General features: G+C 50.4%; 1 protein-coding gene across 1 annotated transcript in view; it reads right to left on the bottom strand.

Moving 5' to 3' along the window:
• Positions 1 to 19,171, bottom strand: part of CHRD (chordin) — a 75,148-nt gene extending 55,977 nt beyond the window's left edge. Inside the window, exons 1-3 of the mRNA XM_048506944.1 lie at positions 18,885 to 19,171; positions 15,220 to 15,323; positions 11,361 to 11,487 (exon numbers count right to left, since the gene is read on the bottom strand). Coding sequence (XP_048362901.1) covers positions 11,361 to 11,487; positions 15,220 to 15,323; positions 18,885 to 19,038 — 385 coding nt within the window. The 5' untranslated portion in view covers positions 19,039 to 19,171. The remainder of the gene's footprint in view (positions 1 to 11,360; positions 11,488 to 15,219; positions 15,324 to 18,884) is intronic.
• Positions 19,172 to 21,872: the final 2,701 nt, after the last annotated feature.

Here is a 21,872-nt window from a genome sequence, read left to right as displayed (position 1 = left end):
AAAGGGAGATTTGACTCTTGAAAGCTCACAGCCCAAGTATCTTGTTGGTCTATAACAGTGATGGCGAACCTTTTCAAGACCAAGTGCCCAAACTGCAACCCAAAACCCACTTATTTATTGCAAAGTGCCAACATGGCAATTTAACCTGAATACTGAGGTTTTAGTACAGAAAAAATGGTTGACTCTAAGGTGCGTGTTACTCGGGAGTAAGCTTGGTGGTAGTCGGTGGCAACTGTGCAACGCTTTGAATGGGTGAATCACGACCCTAGGAGGGTTTACTCAGAAGCAAAGGGATATGATTGAAGTCTATAAAATTCTGCATGGGGTAGAAAATGTTGACAGAAAGAAATTTTTCTCTCTTTCTCACAATACTAGAACCAGGGGGCATTCATTGAACATGCTGGGGGGAAGAATTAGGACTAATAAAAGGAAACACTTCTTCACGCAACGTGTGATTGGTATTTGGAATATGCTGCCACAGGAGGTGGTGATGGCCACTAACCTGGATAGCTTTAAAAAGGGCTTGGACAGATTCATGGAGGAGAAGTCGATCTATGGCTACCAATCTTGATCCTCCTTGATCTGAGATTGCAAATGCCTTAGCAGACCAGGTGCTCAGGAGCAGCAGCAGCAGCAGCAGAAGGCCATTGCTTTTACCTCCTGCATATGAGCTCCCAACGGCACCTGGTGGGCCACTGCGAGTAGCAGAGTGCTGGACTAGATGGACTCTCGTCTGATCCAGCAGGCTAGTTCTTATGTTCTTATGTTCTTAACCCCATTGCCAGCAACTGAGCTTACTCCCAGGTAAAGGATCATGCTTTAGTTCTTCCCATGAAAATCAGTAGGGTTTAACAGCGCTTAACAGGGTTACCTACACTGCTTCCCCAAAACTAGGTCTTATGTTTAGTATAATAATCTCCCTGAAATAATTGCACTATTATCACATGACGAGCTCTGTGCATGTGTGCCCACAGAGAGGGCTCTGAGTGCCACCTCTGGCACCTGTGCCATAGGTTCGCCACCACTGGTCTATGAGGTCCAACTAGACTTGAATCTGTTTTGCTGCAGATGAACAGGGCTGAATTTGAGAAAGTGCGTATCTGCCAGGTGTTTTATCAACATTTTCGTATACCATGCTGCTAGACCACAGTGCCCACAGTCTCCATCATCCCCAGCCCAAAAGAGTCCTAGAAAGAACATAAGAACATAAGAACATAAGAACAAGCCAGCTGGATCAGACCAAAGTCCATCTAGTCCAGCTCTCTGCTACTCGCAGTGGCCCACCAGGTGCCTTTGGGAGCTCACATGTAGGATGTGAACGCAATGGCCTTCTGCGGCTGTTGCTCCCGATCACCTGGTCTGTTAAGGCATTTGCAATCTCAGATCAAAGAGGATCCAAGATTGGTAGCCATAAATCGACTTCTCCTCCATAAATCTGTCCAAGCCCCTTTTAAAGCTATCCAGGTTAGTGGCCATCACCACCTCCTGTGGCAGCATATTCCAAACACCAATCACACGTTGCGTGAAGAAGTGTTTCCCTTTATTAGTCCTAATTCCTCCCCCCAGCATTTTCAATGAATGCCCCCTGGTTCTAGTATTGTGAGAAAGAGAGAAAAATTTCTTTCTGTCAACATTTTCTACCCCATGCATAATTTTGTAGACTTCAATCATATCCCCCCTCAGCAGTCTCCTCTCCAAACTAAAGAGTCCCAAACGCTGCAGCCCTCTCCTCATAGGGAAGGTGCTCCAGTCCCTCAATCATCCTTGTTGCCCTTCTCTGTACACTCTTTTCTATCTCCTCAATATCCTTTTTTTTGAGATGCAAAGTGCTAATTCAGAACTGGACACAGGTACTCCAAGTGCTTGGCTCGCACCACCGCTTATATAAGTAAGGGCATGACAATCTTTGCAGTTTATTATCAATTCCTTTTCTAATGATCCCCAGCATAGAGTTTGCCTTTTTCACAGCTGCCATGCATTGAGTTGACATTCCCATGGAACTATCAACTAAGATGCCTTAAAATCCCTTTCCTGGTCTGTGAGCTGATAGCACTTGACCCCTGTAGCAAGTGGCAATAGGGCGTGAAGTTTTGGATTTTTTTGCCCCTATGTGCATCACTTTACATTTAGCTACATTGAACTGCATTTGCCATTTCTGAGAGCCCACTCACCCTAATTTATCAAGGTCCGCTTGGAGCTCTTCGCCAATCCTTTGTGGTTCTCACCACCCTACATAATTTGGTATCATCTGCAAACTTGGCCACCACGCTACCCACCCCTACTTCCAGGTCATTTATGAATAGGTTAAAGAGCACTGGTCCCAAAACGGATCCTTGGGGACACCACTCCCGACATCTCTCCATTGTGAGAACTTCCCATTTACACCCACTCTTTTGTTTCCTGTTTCTCAACCAGTTTTTAATCCATAGGAGGATCTTCCCCTCTTATTCCTTCCCTTCATTATTGAGTTTTTCTCAACAGTCTCTGGTGTGAGGAACTTTGTCCAAAGCCTTTTGAAATCCAAGTGAGACAATGTCCACCGGTTCACTCTGTCCACATGCCTGTTTACACCCTCAAAGAACTCTAGTAAGTTTGTAAGACAGGATTTGCCTCTGCAAAAGCCATGCTGACTCTTCCTCAGCAGGTCTTGCTTTTCTACATGTTTTATAATTTTATCTTTAATGATAGATTCTACTAATTTACCAGGAACAGATGTCAAACTGACTGGCCTGTAATTTCCCGGGTCCCCCCTAGATCCTTTCTTAAAGATTGGTGTGACATTGGCCATCTTCCAGTCTTCAGGGATGGAGCCTGATTTCAGGGATAAGTTGCATATAAGTTGCAAAAGACAACAAGTGTTGTCTTTTGCTGAGATTTCTTTCTGGGTAATCAAAGAAAATACCGCATGAATTTGACATTTGTCAGGGTAATCTGACGATCATAATAACATAAGAACATAGGAACTAGCCTGCTGGATCAGACCAGAGTCCATCCAGTCCAGCACTCTGCTACTCGCAGTGGCCCACCAGGTGCCTTTGGAAGCTCACGTGCAGGAGGTGAAAGCAATGGCCTTCTGCTGCTGCTGCTCTAGAGCACCTGGTCTGCTAAGGCATTTGCAATCTGAGATCAAGGAGGATCAAGATTGGTAGCCAGAGATCGACTTCTCCTCCATAAATTTGTCCAAGCCCCTTTTAAAGCTATCCAAGTTAGTGGCCATCACCACCTCATGTGGCAGCATATTCCAAACATCAATCACACATTGTGTGAAGAAGTGTTTCTTTTTATTAGTCCTAATTCTTCCCTCAAATGCTCTATGGCAGTGGTTCCCAACCTGGGGTACATATGCCTCCAGGGGTACACACCAGAGTGTTTAGGATTCTGCAAAAAATAATAATAATTACATAACGGGTTTGCTAATACGGGCGTACAATTTTAGGGAAACGGGTTGCCAGGGGGTATGCGGGTGAAAAAAGGGTGGTAACAGCTGCTCTAAGACCCCTTCCGCACATGCAGAATAATGCACTTTCAATCCACTTTCAATGCACTTTGCAGCTGGATTTTACTGTGCGGAATAGCAAATTCCACTTGCAAACAATTGTGAAAGTGGATTGAAAGTGCATTATTCTGCTTGTGCGGAAGGGGCCTAAGGCAAACATTTAGCGTTCAAACAAGACAGTGGGGGAAAGGGGGACAGCAATAATGTTCTAAGAGACAGAAACACAGAGTTGGAAGGAGGACGCAAGGTCACCTAGAGGACTAGATTCTAGTCCTAGTCCCTTCTAGCCCATCTAGTCCAATTCCCTGCACAATTACCTCCCCCCTCCCATCAGAGATGGTCTGTGTGAGACAGGTTGCAGGATGCGATGGACCGGTGGGCAGATCCAACAGGGCTTTTCTTATGTTCTTATGGGTATCAATTTCTCCTTTTCCCTTTGCAATATTCAATCTACAGTACATTGCCCTCAGCGACTGCCTCAGAAAAAAGATCCCTGACTCACAAGATCTTCCTTTTCGCCTTTCCCAACCTGATCGACAAAATAGCTCATCTCGCCGCGCTGCCTCGAGCCAGAGTAGTCTCGCTGAAATCAATGGGATAACCTTGGCTCGGCTCCAAGCGTTCCACCTTAGCTCAGCCGGCCCAGCTGGAACGCGGTTTTGGCCGGGCCCCCGTCTGCATGCTGCTTGGAAAAGATTTACTACGCAACAGCCCTTATGTAATCCTTAGTGGGACAAAGTTAATTGTGTTTGTGCAAAAATTACTTAGGAACCAAGTAACAACAGCGAGCGGGGCTGGCGGTGAGGGGGGGGGGGAAGCGACTGCCCGAGTCGACGTGGTTTGCGGCCGGGTCCGCGCTGCTTGCAAGATGGTCCAGCTGCCCACGGAAAGGAGGGTGTGTCCCATATCCTGGGTCGAGCAGAGGGATTTGGAGACATGCTCGGCCCCTCCTGCAACCTGCAGGAGACGGCTGGCGATTGATCCAAATTACAGCTGATCCCCAGGCTACAGAGATGAGAAAATAGCTGGGTTGGAGGGTGAGCTATACGGCATTATATCCTGCCTCTCTGCAAACCACGCCATCCCACCAAAATCTGCTGGGATTTTCCAACCCAGAGCCAGCAATCCTGGGCTTGGACCATTTTGGGAATCGTAAGTCATTCCCGGACTACAGATCAGTTTCCCTGTAGAAAATGGCAGGTTCAGAAGACAGACTCTATGGTATAGAAGAAGAAGAAGAAGAAGAAGAAGAAGAAGAAGAAGAAGAAGAAGAAGAAGAAGAAGAAGAAGAAGAAGAAGAAGAAGAAGAAGAAGAAGAAGAAGAAGAAGAAGAAGAAGAAGAAGAGGAGGAGTTTGGATTTATATCCCCCCTTTCTCTCCTGCAGGAGACTCAAAGGGGCTGACAATCTCCTTGCCCTCCCCCCACTCACAACAAACACCCTGTGAGGTAGGTGGGGCTGAGAGAGCTCTGAGAAGCTGTGACTAGCCCAAGGTCACCCAGCTGGCGTGTGTGGGAGTGCACAGGCTAAACTGAATCCCCCAGATAAGCCTCCACAGCTCAGGCGGCAGAGCTGGGAGTCAAACCCGGTTCCTCCAGATTAGATACATGAACTCTTAACCTCCTACGCCACTGCTGCTCCCCTCCCTGGAATCTCCATCCCTCCATAGGCATCACCCCCAAAGCTCCAGGAATTTCCCCAGGCCAGAGTTGGCAATCTACCCTGGCCTAGGATGGCAAAAGCAAGCAAGCAAACAACCCGCCACACACACACCCCACACTGCGATCCTATTGCAGGGAACCCATCGTTGCATCCAGATTTCTGTTGTGCTAAAATGGAAACAAAACCCTGCCCCTGATCACAGAATCAGAGTTGGAAGAGACCCCAAAGGCCATCAAGTCCATCCCCCTGCAATGCAGGAACTCACAGTCAAAGAACTCCCGACATATGTCCATCCAGACTCTGTTTAAAAACCTCCAAAGAAGCAGACTCTATTAGAACTCCCCAGGAGCAGTGAATTCCACTCGCCTAACAGTTCTAATCGGTCCCCAGGATATTAAAAGAACTGGCAGAAGTAATCTCAGAACCACGTCTATAATCTTATATTCTATACATCTTGTCCAGCATCCTGCATTGCACCGTTCCCCAGAGTTGCCCTGCGCAACGAGGATTCACAGGTAAACTGCCTCTGTACAAGGAGGCTCCATTCAGTTCTCAAGAGTGGATCGCTGCACAGTTTTCCTCAGCTTAGCATTCCCGCCCAAAATCGGCAGGTAAGATTTCTCCCAGAAAGCCACAAACAGTCCTAGCCTCTAAAGCAGTGGTTCTCAACCTTCCTAATGCCACGACCCTTTAATAAAGTTCCTCATATTGTGATGACCCCCAACCAGAGGTGGGATCCAGCAGGTTCTCACAAGTTCCCGAGAATAGGTTACTCATTATTTGTGTGTGCCGAGAGGGGGTTACTAATTGGTGACTTTGCCACCTGATTTTTGCCTTGAGTTCACGGCCCCTCCTCCCAGCAGTAGCGCGAAAAGAACTTTGAAGCAGTCTAGCAGGAGGTGCACTGGCGTATGCGTGCATGCTCTGCGTCCCGCGCGGCATTCGCTTCCCACCCAAGGACCAAGCGCGGCAGCTGCGTCATTGCCAGCCTCCAGGAACGCCCTACCGAAAATGCCTGTCGACGCTCGCTGTGCCCTACCAAGCCCAATGGTACGCTTATGCCACAGTTTGAATCCCACCACCATGGGAACCTGTTACTAAAATTTGGGTGCTATTAGTGGTTTCCACGAGCTGTATGGCGTGTGCCTAGCAGCATTCTCTCTGGTTGTTGTAGCCTGCATCAGAGTGGCTGGCATCTTCAGAGGATCCTCTGAAGATGCCAGCCACAGATGCAGGCGAAACGTCAGGAGAGAATGCTGCTAGCACACGGCCATACAGCCCGGAAACCACACAGCACCCAAGTGATTCCAGCCGTGAAAGCCTTCGACAATACACTGTTACTAAAATTTTTGGATCCCACCACTGCCCCCAACCCTAGCATTTATCCATTTTACAGATGGAGAACACTGCTGCACAGAGGCTTGGGCGACCCCTGTGAAAGGGTCGTTCGACCCCCAAAGGGGTCCCAACCCCCAGGTTGAGAACCACTGCTCTAAAGATCTGTTGCAGATTATTTGGACTCAGGCTCCCATAAATTACAAGTGCGCCTACTGGTATGCCCATTCCCTTCGTAGGACGCCTGTAGCCTCTGGCATCCCCTGGTGGCCTCCCATCTTAGTACAAACCAGGATCCGCCCCACTTAGCCTCTGAGATCAGACCAGAGCAGGTGTGTTCAAGGTGGCTGCGGGCAGCCACCTCTGTCCTGGGCTGCTGCAACAGACCCAAACAAACGAGGAAGCAGACTATACAGGGAAGCCGTGCAGAGGAAGCGGACACCGTCCAGTGCACAAAATCAACACGGCAAATCCACAAGGCGGCCACACCTGTCTGTTTTTCAGATTCCCTTCTCTCCTGTCTGCCCTCTGAAAGGAGAAGGAGAAGAGTTGGATGTATATCCCCCCTTTCTCTCCTGTAAGGAGACTCAAAAGGGAAGAAGAAGAAGAAGAAGAAGAAGAAGAAGAAGAAGAAGAAGAAGAAGAAGAAGAAGAAGAAGAAGAAGAAGAAGAAGAAGAAGAAGAAGAAGAAGAAGAAGAAGAAGAAGAAGAAGAAGAAGAAGAGTTTGGATTTATATCCCCCCCTTTCTCCCAGGCAGGGAGACTCAAGGGGCTGACAATCTCCTTGCCCTTCCCCTCACAACAAACACCCTGTGAGATTAGAAGTAGAAGAAGAAGAAAGAGTTTGATTGATATCCCCCTTTCTCTCCTGCAGGGGAGACTCCAAGGTTTAGCTGATAATCTTCCTTGCCCTTCCCCCTCACAACAAAACACCCACCTGTGAGGTAGAAGAAGAAAGAAGAGTTTTGATTATAATCCCCTTCCTCCTGTAAGGGAGACTCAAAAGGAAGGAAGAAGAAGAAGGAAGAAGGAAGAAGGAAGAAGGAAGAAGGAAGAAGAAGAAAGAAGAAGAAAGAAGAAGAAAGAAGAAGAAGAAGAAAGAAGGAAGAAGAAGAAAGAAGAAGAAGAGTTTGGGTTTATATCCCCTTTCTCTCCTGCAGAGGGAGACTCCAAAGGGCTGACAATCTCCTTTGCCCTCCCCACAAACAAACACCCCGTGAAGGTAGAAGAAGAAAGAAAGAGTTTGGATTTATATGCCCTACTCCCGTAAGAGGGAGACTCCAAAAAGGGAAGAAGAAGAAGAAGGTTAAGAAGAAGAAGAAGAAGAAGAAGAAGAAGAAGAAGAAGAAGAAGAAGAAGAAGAAGAAGAAGAAGAAGAAGAAGAGAGAGCTTGATTTATATCCCCTTTCTCTCCCGCAGGAGACCTTACAAGGGAGCTGATAATCTTTGCCCTTCCCCCTCACAACAAACTTACCCTGTGAGGTTAGAAGAAGAAAGAAGAGTTTGGATTTATATCTGCTTTCTCTCCTGTAAGGAGACTCAAAAGAGGAAGAAGAAGAAGAAGAAGAAGAAGAAGAAGAGAAGAAGAAGAAGAAGAAGAAGAAGAAGAAGAAGAAGAAGAAGAAGAAGAAGAAGAAGAAGAAGAACAAGAAGAAGAAGAGTTTGGATTTATATCCCCCCTTTCTCTCCTGCAGGAGACTCAAAGGGGCTGACAATCTCCTTGCCCTTCCCCCCTCACAACAAACACCCTGTGAGGAATTAGAAGAAGAAGAAAGAAAGGTTTGGATTTATATCCCCTTTCTCTCCTGTAAAGGGGAGACTCAAAAGGAAGAAGAAGAAGAAAGAAGAAAGAAGAAAGAGAAGAAGAAAGAGAAGAAGAAGAAGAAAGAAGAAGAAGAAGAAGAAGAAGAGAAGAAGAAGAAAGAAGAAGAAAGAAGAAGAAGAGAGAAAGAAAGAAGAGTTTAGCTTTATATCCCCCTTTCTCTCCCGCAGGAGACTCCAAGGCTGACAATCTCTTGCCCTTTGCCCCTCACAAACAAACACCCTGTGAGGGTAAGAAGAAGAAGAAGAGTTTCTTGGATTTATATCCCCCTTTCTTTCCTGCAGGAGACTCAAAAGGTTGACAATCTTCCTTGCCCTTCCCCCTCACAACAAACACCCTGTGAGGTAGGTGGGAGCCAGAGAGGCTCCGAGAAGCTGTGACTAGCCCAAGGTCACCCAGCTGGCAGTTGTGGGAGTGCACAGGCTAACAATCTCCGTTCCCTCCCCCCCGCCACAGCAAACACCCCCTGCAGTAGGTGGGGCTGAGAGAGCTCCGAAGAACTGTGACTGGCCCAAGGTCACCCAGCTGGCATGTGTTGGAGTGCACAAGATAATCTGGTTTCCCCACATAACCCTCCACAGCTCAAGTGGCAGAGTGGGGAATCAAACTTGGTTCTCCAGACTAGAGTGCTCTCAATCACCACACACCACACTGGAGTTAAGCGCGATATTTGGAGTGCGCTGCACAGCGAAGATGTAGCTGGACACGGCCACTTCCCCAAATGGGCAGCAATAACCGCGACAATCTTGCGCATCAGGGGAGCTGCCAGCCACCAAGGTTGAAAAGAAGGACTGTAGGGCGGCAGCAACGCGCAAACCCTGCCAAGGAATTTGGGTACACAACGTGGGCTTATAGGGATAATGACAATCCCGGTTCTTTCTTCTTTTCTCGCCCTCCCCAACAAGAAAGCTTGTAATCCTCAGAGAGAAAACGTAAATTATACATTTAAAGTAATTTCAAACAGCTTAAAAAAAAAACACAGCAGAAACTAAGGAATGAAAAAAACAGATCAGCAACTTCATCTGTTTTCTTTTTCTGAAGATTTTCCATTGAGTTACACGGACTGTGCAAATACATTAAAAAGCCATTGCTTACATGCCCAAAACCAAATCAAGCTGTCCACTTGGTACAAAAGTCAACAACAGGGGAGAACTATCGACTTTGGGTCGAGCTTTTATTTGACCAGCTGCTTCAACGGTGCCTCGCCACATCCGCTCAACAGAGCCTCCACATATAGAGGCAGCCTATCTCTGAACGCAACACGCAGGAGATTCTGGCTTGGTTTGGATTTGAAGAAGAAGAGTTTGGATGTATATCCCCCCTTTCTCTCCTGTAGGAGACTCAAAGGGGCTGACAATCTCCTTGCCCTTCCCCCCTCACAACAAACACCCTGTGAGGTAGGTGGGGCTGAGAGAGCTCCGAGAAGCTGTGACTAGCCCAAGGTCACCCAGCTGGTGTGTGTGGGAGTGCACGGGCTAATCTGAATTCCTCAGATAAGCCTCCACAACTCAAGCGGCAGAGCTGGGAATCAAACCCGGTTCCCCCAGATCAGAGTGCACCTGCTCTTAGCCACTGCTCTTAGCCACTACGTCCACAGACACCACAGTGAAGTTCAAAACACCTCCTGAAATACTATTTCAGGGAGGGGGGATTATATCCCCAGGAACAAAATTTCAGGACACGTTTTGGGTTGTTTTGGGAAAGGGGAGGCGAGGAAGTCATGCCCCATGGGCAGAAATTGATTATCCACAAAAAAGGTTCGTTGGAGTTGCAACACTTTGGAATCAGGTATACTGCGTCTGAAAATGGAGGCTCCGCTGAGCTATCATTATTAACAGCCGTTCGTTTACAAATGGACAGAAATGCCTCTTACGGTTATTCTGGTAGATTCAAAAGAACATCAGAAGATCCCTGCTGGGTGTGATATGGGGTGAGTCTTGTCTAGCATCCAATCTCATACAGTGGCCAACCAGTTCATCTGGAGGGCCAACAACAGGGCACAAGGGCTTCCCCTGATAGGAGCAGCAGTGGCATAGGAGGTTAAGGGCTCGTGTATCTAATCTGGAGGAACCGGGTTTGATTCCCAGCTCTGCTGCCTGAGCTGTGGAGGCTTATCTGGGGAATTCAGATTAGCCTGTACACTCCCACACACGCCAGCTGGGTGACCTTGGGCTAGTCACAGTTCTTCTGAGCTCTCTCAGCCCCACCTACCTCACAGGGTGTTTGTTGTGAGGGGGGAAGGGCAAGGAGATTGTAAGCCCCTTTGAGTCTCCTACAGGAGAGAAAGGGGGGATATACATCCAAACTCTTCTTCTTCTTCTTCTTCTTCTTCTTCTTGATATGGCCTCCTAGCATTTGGGATTCAGAGGTTAACCGTCCCCGAATTGTGGAGGCGTGGTGAATTAACAACACTCCCATTTTACAGATAACAGACTCTACCTTTGAGTCTTTCCTCGAAATCCATTGGAAAGGCAGGGGGGGGCAATTTATGGGATGTGTGCTCTTAAACTGCCTCTCGAACAACCACATTCTTTCCCGTCTCAGAGATTTTGGCACCCCTGGTGTTTTGGCAGCGTAACATAATGTCAATACAAACACAAAGAAATTACAAACATCAGCACGCAAAAAGCAGAGATTTAATTACCCCCAAAGGAGACGTTTCCGATTGTGCCACTCCGCAATTTGGCACGCCTGATCCACCGGAAAAAATAACACGAGGCCCGAAAATTTAACACCGTTTGGATGCAAATTTCCAGCGTGACAGGCTGGAGAAATCTGGCAGGGTCATTCTTTGAGAAACGGCAAGAAATTACAACCCGCACCGACCTACCCAAAAGAATGAACGGACGACGAGGAAGAAATAAAACCAAATAAACTCAATGAAACTGGGGGGGGGGGGGGCTAATAGGGGTCCTGAAATGAAAGCGAGCAACACCGACAATATTGAGGGTGGGGGGAATTAGTCTGTCTTAGATCGACTTTTAATTGACACTGACCCAATGCGGGACTTGGCTTGCCTTCACCACCCCTACCCCTGGCTCCTTACCCTTTGGACAAGTTCTGCAACAGTGTCCTGGCAGCAAGATAGTATCCACACACGGTGGGGTGGGACAGTCATGCTTAATGTTCTTGCAGCTGACTTTGCCCGTCGGCTTCCCACGGCGATTCCTCTGCTGGGGAAGGAAGGGCAGAATTATGGAGTCTGCTGGGCACCCTAGAATCTGTGCAGTTCAAAGAAGAACCCCGCCCCCTCTTTTGTTTACAAAGGTAGTTGCAGGTGGGCGACAGGAAGAGCAAGATTCCAGTCTAGCAGAACCTTAGTGAAAGACAAGCTTTCTAGGGTGTAGGTCAGTGATGGCGAACCTTTTCGAGAGCGAGTGCCCAAATCGCAACCCAAAACCCACTTATTTATCGCAAAGTGCCAACACGGCCACTTAACCTGAATACTGAGGTTTTAGTTTAGAAAAAAATGGTTGGCTCCGAGGCGTGCGTTACTTGGGAGTAAGCTTGGTGGTAGTCGGTGGCTTTGCTTTGAAGCAACTGTGCAACTCTTGCAATGGGTGAACCACGACCCTAGGAGGGCTTACTCAGAAGCAAGCGCCATTGCCAGCAACCGAGCTTACTCCCAGGTAAAGGATCGCGCTTTAGTTCTTCGCATGGAAATCATTGGGATTTAACAGTGCTTAACAGGGTTACCTACATTGCTTCCCCAAAACTAGGTCTTAGGTTTAATGCTAATAATTGAGCCCAGTGGCCCAGGCCAGCCTAGATGTGTGTGTGCGTGGGGGGGGGCACTCTGTTTGCGTGTGCCCACAGAGAGGGCTCTGAGTGCCACCTCTGGCACCCGTGCCATAGGTGCGCCACCACTGGTGTAGGTTTTCAAGGCTCAAAGGTGTCTGACGAAGGGAACTTTTAAAAGGAGATCCCTAGCCCCTTTCGTGACAGACATATGCCTTTCCCCTTATATCTTCGCAGCGAAAGCGGCTAGAAATTTTGCTCTTTCAGAAAATGAAATCTGGGACTTCACAGAAGCTGTCGTTCATATCGTTACAACATCTGACCTGGGAGTGACACGGTGTCCAGATGACTGTCTAGGACACCCCCCCCCCAAGTCACTATGGTAAAAACAATAGAGATCAAAGGGAATTGGTAGAGTATATTCTGAAAGTTATGTCGCTTACAAGTCACGTACCATGTAACTTGTAAGCAGAGCAGCAGTGGCGTAGGAGATTAAGAGCTCATGTATCTAATCTGGAGGAACCGGGTTTGATTCCCAGCTCTGCGGCCTGAGCTGTGGAGGCTTATCTGGGGAATTCAGATTAGCCTGTGCACTCCCACACACGCCAGCTGGGTGACCTTGGGCTGGTCACAGCTTCTCAGAGCTCTCTCAGCCCCACCTACCTCACAGGGTGTTTGTTGTGAGGGAGGAAGGGCAAGGAGATTGTAAGCCCCTTTGAGTCTCCTGCAGGAGAGAAAGGGGGATATAAATCCAAACTCTTCTTCTTCTTCTTCTCCCTAAGTTTCTCCTGCTGTGAACATAAGCAGTGGTGGGAATGTTGGTGTAATATAGGGGGAATTGCTTCGTAATGGTGGATTCCCTGACCATTAGACCAAATAAATGGGACTAGAGAGAGGCCTTCTATAACCTCTTACAGTGAGGTGGAGGATGGGAAAGCTCAGACATAAATTTTATCTGCTATCCCCACAGTTTAGTCTGTGTGCCACAGGATAACTACTGAAGTTTCTTAATAAATTAATTAAATATTTTATTAACCCATAATTCCCTGACCTGGGTGACCCAGGTTAGTTTGAACTTGTCAGATCTCAGAAGTTAAGCAGGATTAGCACTTCGATTGATTGATTGATTGATTTTGTATTGTCGAAGGCTTTCATGGCCGGAATCACTGGGGTGCTGTGTGGTTTACGGGCTGTATGGCCGTGTTCTAACAGCAGACGTTTCGCCTGCATCTGTGGCTGGCATCTTCAGAAGAGATCCTCTGAAGATGCCAGCCATAGATGCAGGTGAAACGTCTACTGCTAAAACACGGCCATACAGCCCAGAAACCACACAGCACCCCAGATTGATTGATTGATTGATTGATTGATTGATTGGATTTGTACCCCACTTTATCCCTGCACTGGGAGACCCCCAAGGAAGTCCGCGGGCTGCTTTGAAGAGCAACAGCAAACTACCTTTGAATGTCTCTGCTGGATTGCCAAGTCAGCCGTGACTTAATGGTACTTTTCACATACAAAGAGAAAGACGTAAACCTGCAATACCTTCCCACAATGGAGTCTGCCTGCCTGTATGATTTACTGCTCTGGGTTTCGAATCAGACCCGCCTGGAAGGATAACAATTCTGCCATCCTAGTCCCTGTAACATCCTGACAGCATCCTAACAGCCCTCATAGCAACAAAGCAATAGGATATCATGTGCTCAGAAGAGGCTGTCTGTTGCCTCTCTGCATGAGTCATACGCATCTGGTGTCGCTACTTTCCAATGTTCGCCGCCTCCCAGACTGGGAGCATGCTTTGGGCAGCGATACATGTGAAAAGGCAGGAGGTGGGGAGGCGTGTGCGGGCGCACGAATTCAACTCTGATCCGCAGCGCACATTGCTGCGCTCGCTCAAAGGGTGGAATGAGCAAGATCCAGGAGATCCACACTGTACTGTACAGGTGTCAAACTCGCGCCCCTCCAGATGTCATGGACTACAGTTCCCATCACCCCCTGCCAACATGATGCTGGCAGGGGATGATGGGAACTGTAGTCCATAGCATCTGGAGGGCCACGAGTTTGACACCTATGAGTGCACTGGAAGCAGCGTTCACATCAATCTCACACAGGTGCCTTTGGGAGGTTTCAGATATCAGCCATGCCTGCGGGTGGTACATTATGACCCCCCCCCATCTTTCTCGAGGCAAAAAATGGGTACAATCTGCCACCCGCTCCAGGCATTCCAGAGAAGTGTTTGGGGACCTTGAAGAGATCTCAGAAGCTAAGCAGGGTGAGCGAAGGTTAGCACTTGGATGGTCAACAAAGTGGCAGTTCAGGAATACTGCAGTGGTCTCTACACACCCCGCCAGGGCAACGTGTTACTTACTGGCCGGGGCACGTATGGGGTTATAGGAAGGAACCTATATGGCAGTGATGGTGAACCTTTTCGAGACCGAGTGCCCAAACTGCAACCCCAAACCCACTTATTTATCGCAAAGGGCCAACCCGGCCATTTAACCTGAATACTGAGGTTTTAGTTTAGAAAAAACGGTTGACTCCGAGGCGCGCGTTACTCGGGAGTAAGTTTGGTGGTAGTCGGTGGCTTTGCTTTGGAGCAACCGTGCAACTCTTTGAATGGGTGAATCACAGCCTAGGAGGGTTTAGAAGCAAGCCCCGTTGCCAGCAACCGAACTTGCTCCCAAGAAACGGATTGCGCTTTAGTTCTGCCCATGAAAATCTGTGGGGTTTAACAGCACTTAACAGGGTTACCTACAGATTGTCCCCAGCGGCCCAGGCCAGCCTAGATGTGTGTGTGTGTGTGTGTGTGTGATTTTCCGCCCCTCCCCCATGATGAACTCTGTGCGCATGTGCCCACAGAGAAGGCTCTGAGTGCCACCTCTGGCACCCGTGCCAGAGGTTCGCCACCACTGTTATAAGGTGTGTTTGGGAAGAAGGTCAAAGCCAGGGGGGGGGACCATATGGGGTCAGATGGCTGCGGTCATTTAGGCACGTGGGGGGCGGAAAATAGTTCCCCACACCCCTCCTCCTTTCCCCCGGGTCCATGTACTGACTTCAAGACCTGGTGCAAAAAAGTTGTTTGGCCGTGGTGCGGGAGAGCGACCACCCATACTGCAGGAAACCCAGATTTTGCACTGCACTACATTTCCCCTCGATACGCCTCTGCTTACCGGTTCGCAGTAGCACACGACGCAGTGCATCACGCCGAAGGGCTCGCCCAGGTCCGGATGCCAAGTATCCTCCAGGGCATAGAACCTGCCCCCGAATGAACAACCTGAAACAGGGGAAAGAGCCGTCAGTCTTCGTTAAAAGATCCTACAGGTGATCACTTCGTTAAAAGATCCTACAGGTGATCATTCCTGCACAGAGGATTATCGGCTGCCCTCTCCCCTCCTTGGAAGAACTCTATCATTCCCGAAGCCTAAAGAAAGCCCAAAATATTCTGAGAGGCCCGTCTCATCTGGCACACTCTCTTTTTGAACTGTTACCATCCGGGAGACGATACAGGTCCATCAAAACTAGGACAAAGAGGCTTAGAGACAGCTTCTACTCTAGAGCTGTGGCGATGCTGAACTCTGCGGCTGCGTGTTGATGTGTTGTGTAGGGATGGGTGGAGGAAGGGGAAAGTGAAGATGGGGTATGAGTCTGAAATTGTGTGCATCGAGGAATGCTGCTGTAAATTTCGTTGTGCGTGCACAATGACAATAAAATGCTTAGGCTTATGAATGAGAATTCCGATCAGCCAATAACCTCCCCTTTGCATTTTGGCAAATCGGAGCTAGAAAACCCCACCCAAATCGTTTGCAGGTGCCTTTCTCTTTTCCACCAGGCCTAAGGGCACAATGCACAATGCACAATGACAATAATGCACAATGCACAATGCACAATGACAATAAAATGCTTATGCTTATGCTACAGACACAGGAGGCCTCTCTGACCACCAGATTTTCCCCCAGATGCCAACTAACAGACCGAATTTTTACTGGAGGTCTGTGATGGGAAACATCTCGGGTGCGAGGCAGGTGCTTGGCTAGGCAGCGATGGGCCCGGGATGTCATGCCATAGGGTCCTGTCTCCAAACCAGCCATGTTCTCCACGGAAACCTTGCCCTCTAGAAATCAGTTTTAGTTTTGGGAGATTTCCAGGTCCCACCTGGAAATTGGCACCCCTCTAGGACCCCTCCAGCTCTAGGCACTCTCCCCTACAGGATTCCCTGCAGACCCCGTCCCCCCACGGTACCTTTTTCCTTCAGCTTTTCTTCTTTGGCCCCAATTAGGTTTTACCTGCCTCCCAAACACACCATATAAGTTCCTTCCTATAACCCAGAGAGCCATTGTGGTGCAGTGGTTAAGAGCAGGTGCACTCTAATCTGGGGAACCGGGTTTGATTCCCCGCTCTGCCGCTTGAGCTGTGGAGGCTTATCTGGGGAACCAGATTAGCCTGTGCACTCCAACGCATGCCAGTTGGGTGACCGTGGGCTAGTCACAGTTTTTCAGAGCTCTCTCAGCCCCCCCCCCCACTCAACCCTCCCACCTCACAGGGGGTGGGAGGGTGGGAAGGGAAAGGAGATTGTAAGCCCCTTTGAGTCTCCAAGGGGGGATATCAATCCAAACTCTTCTTTTTCAAGCCAGCCCATCCCATATCCCAGTGGTGGCAAACCTTTGGCACTCCAGATGTCATGGACTACAATTCCCATCAGCCCCTACAATTGGCCATGCTGGCAGGGGCTGATGGGAATTGTAGTCCATAACATCTGGAGTGCCAAAGGTTCGCCACCACGGCCATATACTGAGAATGTGTTTCCTTGCTGTACAGTCCTTACAATGGTGGAAAGTGGCACCAAGTTGCCATCCTCTAGGCAAAAGTGGCCCAGAGGTGATTTGCCACCAGCGTCCTCTGTGCGGGCTTGGAAAACTGTGACTGGCCCAGGGTCACCCAGAAGCAGAGGTGGGATCCAGCAGGTTCTCACAGGTTCCCGAGAGTAGGTTACTAATTATTGGTGTGTGCCGAGAGGGGGTTACTAAGTGGTGATTTTGCCACGTGATTTTTGCCTTAGTTACGCCCCTCCTCTCAGCAGTAGCGCGCAGAACTTGAAGCAGTCTAGCAGGAGGTGCCTCGGCGGCAGCCTGCGCTTCGCGTGCATTTGTTTCTCCGCCTAAGCGACTGGTGCATGCTGCCGCCGCCCTGCTACAGTCCCCCGCCCAGGAACGCCCCGCCCCTGGAATGCCCGGCCACGCCCCCATCGTGCCTCGCCCAGCCCCATTGGCACTACACCACAGTTTGAATCCCACCACCATGGGAACCTGTTACTAAAATTTTTGGATCCCACCACTGCCCAGAAGGCTTCATGCAGGCGACCGGAGACTCGAACTCAGTTCTCCAAATTAGACTCTATTACTCAGACCGCTGTTCTAAGTGCAAATATAGCCGGGGCCCTGACCTGGTTGGCCCAGGATAACCTGCGTTTGTCTTGTCCGATCTCAGAAGCAAAACAGGGTCAACCGAGGTTAGTACTTGGAGGGGAGACCACCCAGGAAGACCCAAAATGTTCTCAGAGCTGCTTTGTCAATCACAAAGAAAAGAGGAGCTCAGAGATCACTTATTTTCCCCTTCTTCAAATATTCCCAACACCAGGGCAGTGCTGCGCAGTGGTAAAAGCGCAGCGGGGGAGATACCGAATTCGGATTCCCCACTCTGTCATAAGACTCGCTAAATGGCCTCGTTTCCATCCGTCCATCCGCCTGCCTCCCTCACAAGATTGCTGTGTGAGGATAAAATGGAGAGAAGGACAGATGTGGATAAAAAGGTGATAAAGAGGACAGATGGGCTGAGCCCTTGGGATGCAGGAGGGGTCATGCCCAAAGCCACAGGTTCAAATCCCCGCCCAAAGCTGAGAGGGTGGTGTTAGAGTCTAGCCTACCTGGCAAGGTTGAGGTGCAAGGGAAGGGGAAAAACACACACACACGCAGAGAGGCAAGTTCTTCTTAGGATAAAAACAGTGAAGAAGAAGAAGAAGAAGAAGAAGAAGAAGAAGAAGAAGAAGAAGAAGAAGAAGAAGAAGAAGAAGAAGAAGAGATATCCCCCCTTTCTCTCCTGTAGGAGACTCAAAGGGGCTTACAATCTCCTTGCCCTTCCCCCCTCACAACAAACACCCTGTGAGGTGGGGCTGAGAGAGCTCCGAGAAGCTGTGACTAGCCCAAGGTCACCCAGCTGGCGTGTGTGGGAGTGTACAGGCTAATCTGAATTCCCCAGATCAGCCTCCACAGCTCAGGCGGCAGAGCTGGGAATCAAACCCGGTTCCTCCAGATTAGATACCCTACGCCACTGCTGGGGAGCCCACCCACCCACCCCCAGCCCCCTCTGCATCTGGCACAACATCCTTCAACAACCCTAACCGGGCGCAGATGGCACAAATGCCTGAAATGCCGCAGCCTAGAAACTTTCTTGGCTCCCTGCGTGCCCTTCCCTGCCATCTGTCCTTTCCCGTGCCAGATGGCTGGCTGGCATCGCCCACACCCACCCAGCCCAACCCGCCCCCACCGGTTCCCCCAGTTGGCACCCGGGGGTTCTCTGAGCAGCGCGATGCCAGGGGGGCAAGGGAGGGGAGCCGCAGCGAGGGGGTCTCCAGCTCCCCCCCCCCCCGACCCGGCCCATGCGCTGAGCCCCGGCCAAGCGGAGCGCCCGGCAGACGGCGCCGTCAATGGGAACCAGATGCGGACGCGCCGCTGCCCGCTTGGCAGCCGTGCCAAGCTCGGCAGCCGCGCCAAAAGGCGGGGAAGGGGGGGGGGGTTCCTCACGGTCCAGAAGCGCCCCCCTCCCGCCGCCGCCCACCTACCTGCCACCCCCTTGGAGGGGAGGGGGTCCGACTCGGGCTGGAGGGGCAAGAGGGGCTTGGAGGGGCGAGGGGGCGCCGCGGCCCGGCCCGGCCCGGCGAGGGTCAGCAGCAGCAGCAGCAGCAGCAGCGGCGGCGTGCCCGGGAGGAGGCTCATGGTGGCACCCTGCAAGAGTCACGCTCCGCTCTGCGCCAGCCGGCGGGTTTTATGGGCCTGGCGCAGCGGGGGGGGGGGCATCTTCTCCTCCGGCGAACAAAGGGCCGCCGCCGCCGGACAGCCCCAGCGGGGGGTGGGGAAGGCGGGCGGGCGGCGCTCCCCCGGGCACGGCCGGACGGGGCCGCTTGCGCGACGGCTCCCGAGCAAGCAGAGGCGCGGCGGGGGAAGCTCCGCCCGGGGCGGCTGCCGGGAGGGGTGAGGCTCGGCTTGGCCCGGCATGCCGGCGCCCCGGTTCTCCGCCCCCGGCGGGCCTCCCCGCGCAAGGCCCCGGTGGCCAAGGACGCCTCTCCGGGGGGACGCCTAGAGCGGCCTCCCCCTCCCGCCCCCCCGCAGCCGAGCGGCTCCGAAAGCCCCCCCAAACCCGGGTTCTGGCAGCAGGCTGCCGAGTTGGAGCGTTCCCACGTGCCCCCCCCAGCCGACTCCCGTGTTTGACAGTACACGTGTGCCCTGCTAGCCAGCAACCCTTCGCCACCATTCCCACGTGACGTGCCCTCGCAGCTGTCCCTCTGCCAGAGTCTGCCAGACCTGCCCGCCCTTTCCAAGGTATGGTTTACCCCAATCTCTTTCTCTGGGGGCTTCAGAGCAACCCCTCCCCTCCCTGTACGTCTCCATTCTATGGCTAAGACCCCGGAGAGCACCCAGCACCCAGATATGGCTTCAGTCTTCACCCTTCCACCCTCTCACCCACTATGGGAAATCCATCCACTGCCAACCCCATCCTAAAGTCCCATTGCCTGCCCCAATCTTCTAGTTAGGGTTCATAAAGCTTTGGGGCAACACAATGGCTCCTTCCGCACATGCAGAATAATGCACTTTCAAACTGCTTTCAGTGCTCTTTGAAGCTGTTGCGGAATGGCAAAATCCACTTGCAAACAGTTGTGAAAGTGGTTTGAAAACGCATTATTTTGCGTGTGCGGAAGGGGCCATTAATGTGTGGGGGAGGAGGGGTGGGTTTACTACGGTGCAGAAGCGGAACGAGCCTATCCAGAGAGCCAGCGTGGCGCCGTGGTTAAGAGAAACAGAAACTAATCTGGAGAATCGGGTTCGATTCCTCACTACTCCACATGAGTTCTGAAGAACTGTGACTAGCCCAAAGTCACCCAGCAGGAAAGTAGGATGCAGAAACAAATCCGGTTCACCAGATAAGAGTCTGCCAATCAGGTGGAAGGGTGGGGAATCAATCCCGGTTCTCCAAACTAGAGTGCACCTGCTCTTAACCACTACACCACACTGCCTCAAAACAGAGTTTGGATTTATATCCCCCCTTTCTCTCCTGCAGGAGACTCAAAGGAGCTCACAATCTCCTTGCCCTTCCCCCCTCACAACAAACACCCTGTGAGGTAGGTGGGGCTGAGAGATCTCCGGAAAACTGTGACTAGCCCAAGGTCACCCAGCTGGCGTGTGTGGGAGTGCACAGGCCAGGGGTAGGGAACCTGCGGCTCTCCAGATGTTCAGGAACTACAATTCCCATCAGCCTCTGTCAGCATGGCCAATCTGAATTCCCCAGATAAGCCTCCACAGCTCAGGCGGCAGAGCGGAGAATCAAACCCGGTTCCTCCAGATTAGAGTACACCTGCTCTTAACCTCCTACGCCACTGCTGCTCGGAGAGAAGGGTGGGGTTATAAATCCGAACTCCTCTTCTTTCCCATTGTTATGCAACAGGCCAGCGCTTCGTGCTACTATCCCCCCCAACTACATTTGACATCGGTCAGATTAACACCGCATACCCCTCTCCTGCATGCTAAAGCGGTCCCCTCATGTTTTGCTGTCCCAGGAGGGTCCCAGCCGCTGTATGGAGCCCAGGAGCCAACCCATCACTGAGGCAAAGGTGAAATCAGAGAGGGAGCATCCTCCGGCAGGGGGCGTGCGGAGAACCCCGGAGGCTGAACACCTGCAGGGGAGCCGGGGCAGTTGGAGAGAGGTCTTCAGACTGTCAGACGGTGAATGGTTTCCCCGGAGAGTGAACTACCCGTCAACGGAAAACAACGGAGAGAGTCAGACAGAATAGATCAAGATAATGAGGAAAAGTAGACTGCTAAAGTCAACAGGGGGTTATATTTTGGGACGGGCGGCGGGGGGAGGGAATGAAGAACGAAATGTATGGTAATATTTTTGGGGCATCAAATCGCAGCTGACCTTGGTTGACCCCATAGTTGCAGGTGGTCCTTTGGCACTCCAGATAAGCAGGACTACAATCCCCATCAGCCCCTGCCAGTATGGCCAATTGACCATGCTGGCAAGGGTTGATGGTAATTGTAGTCCATAACATCTGGAGTGCCAAAGGTTCGCCACCACTGGTTATGTCAATGTAATATGGCCGTTGTTGAGACTGTTCAACATGTACTCTTGGAATGCCCTACATACAAATCATTACGCTCTATGTACATTTATCCATTGATAGAGAGCTCAAACGCTGTCCGGCTACCATCTGTTATGAACTTTCTACTCAACAGTTCCTGTGATTTTGTATGTTTTTTGAGGCACTATCTGGTCAGGCGCAATCATTGCCTACAAAGTAGTAATGGCTAATTTTTTTCTATGTGTGCGGTTTACAAGGCTTGGTTGCGAATGTTTAATGTAGATTTTAATTTATTTTAATGTTTTAATGTTTTAGTCAACAAACGCCCTTTTTACTAATTTTGTAATTTATAATGCCAATAAAGGCTTTGGAATTGGAATAGGCTCTAGAGAGTTACCAGACATTTATAAAGTACAAATCAAGAGTACATTCAAAATGCAGACAGGAAGACTGTATATAGCAGTATACATTATT

Source organism: Sphaerodactylus townsendi, linkage group LG08 (assembly GCF_021028975.2).
Source record: "Sphaerodactylus townsendi isolate TG3544 linkage group LG08, MPM_Stown_v2.3, whole genome shotgun sequence".
Classification (NCBI taxonomy): Eukaryota; Metazoa; Chordata; class Lepidosauria; order Squamata; family Sphaerodactylidae; genus Sphaerodactylus; species Sphaerodactylus townsendi.
The sequence above is the reverse complement of the archived record's forward strand: the minus strand, read 5'-3'. Positions and strand labels throughout refer to the sequence as shown.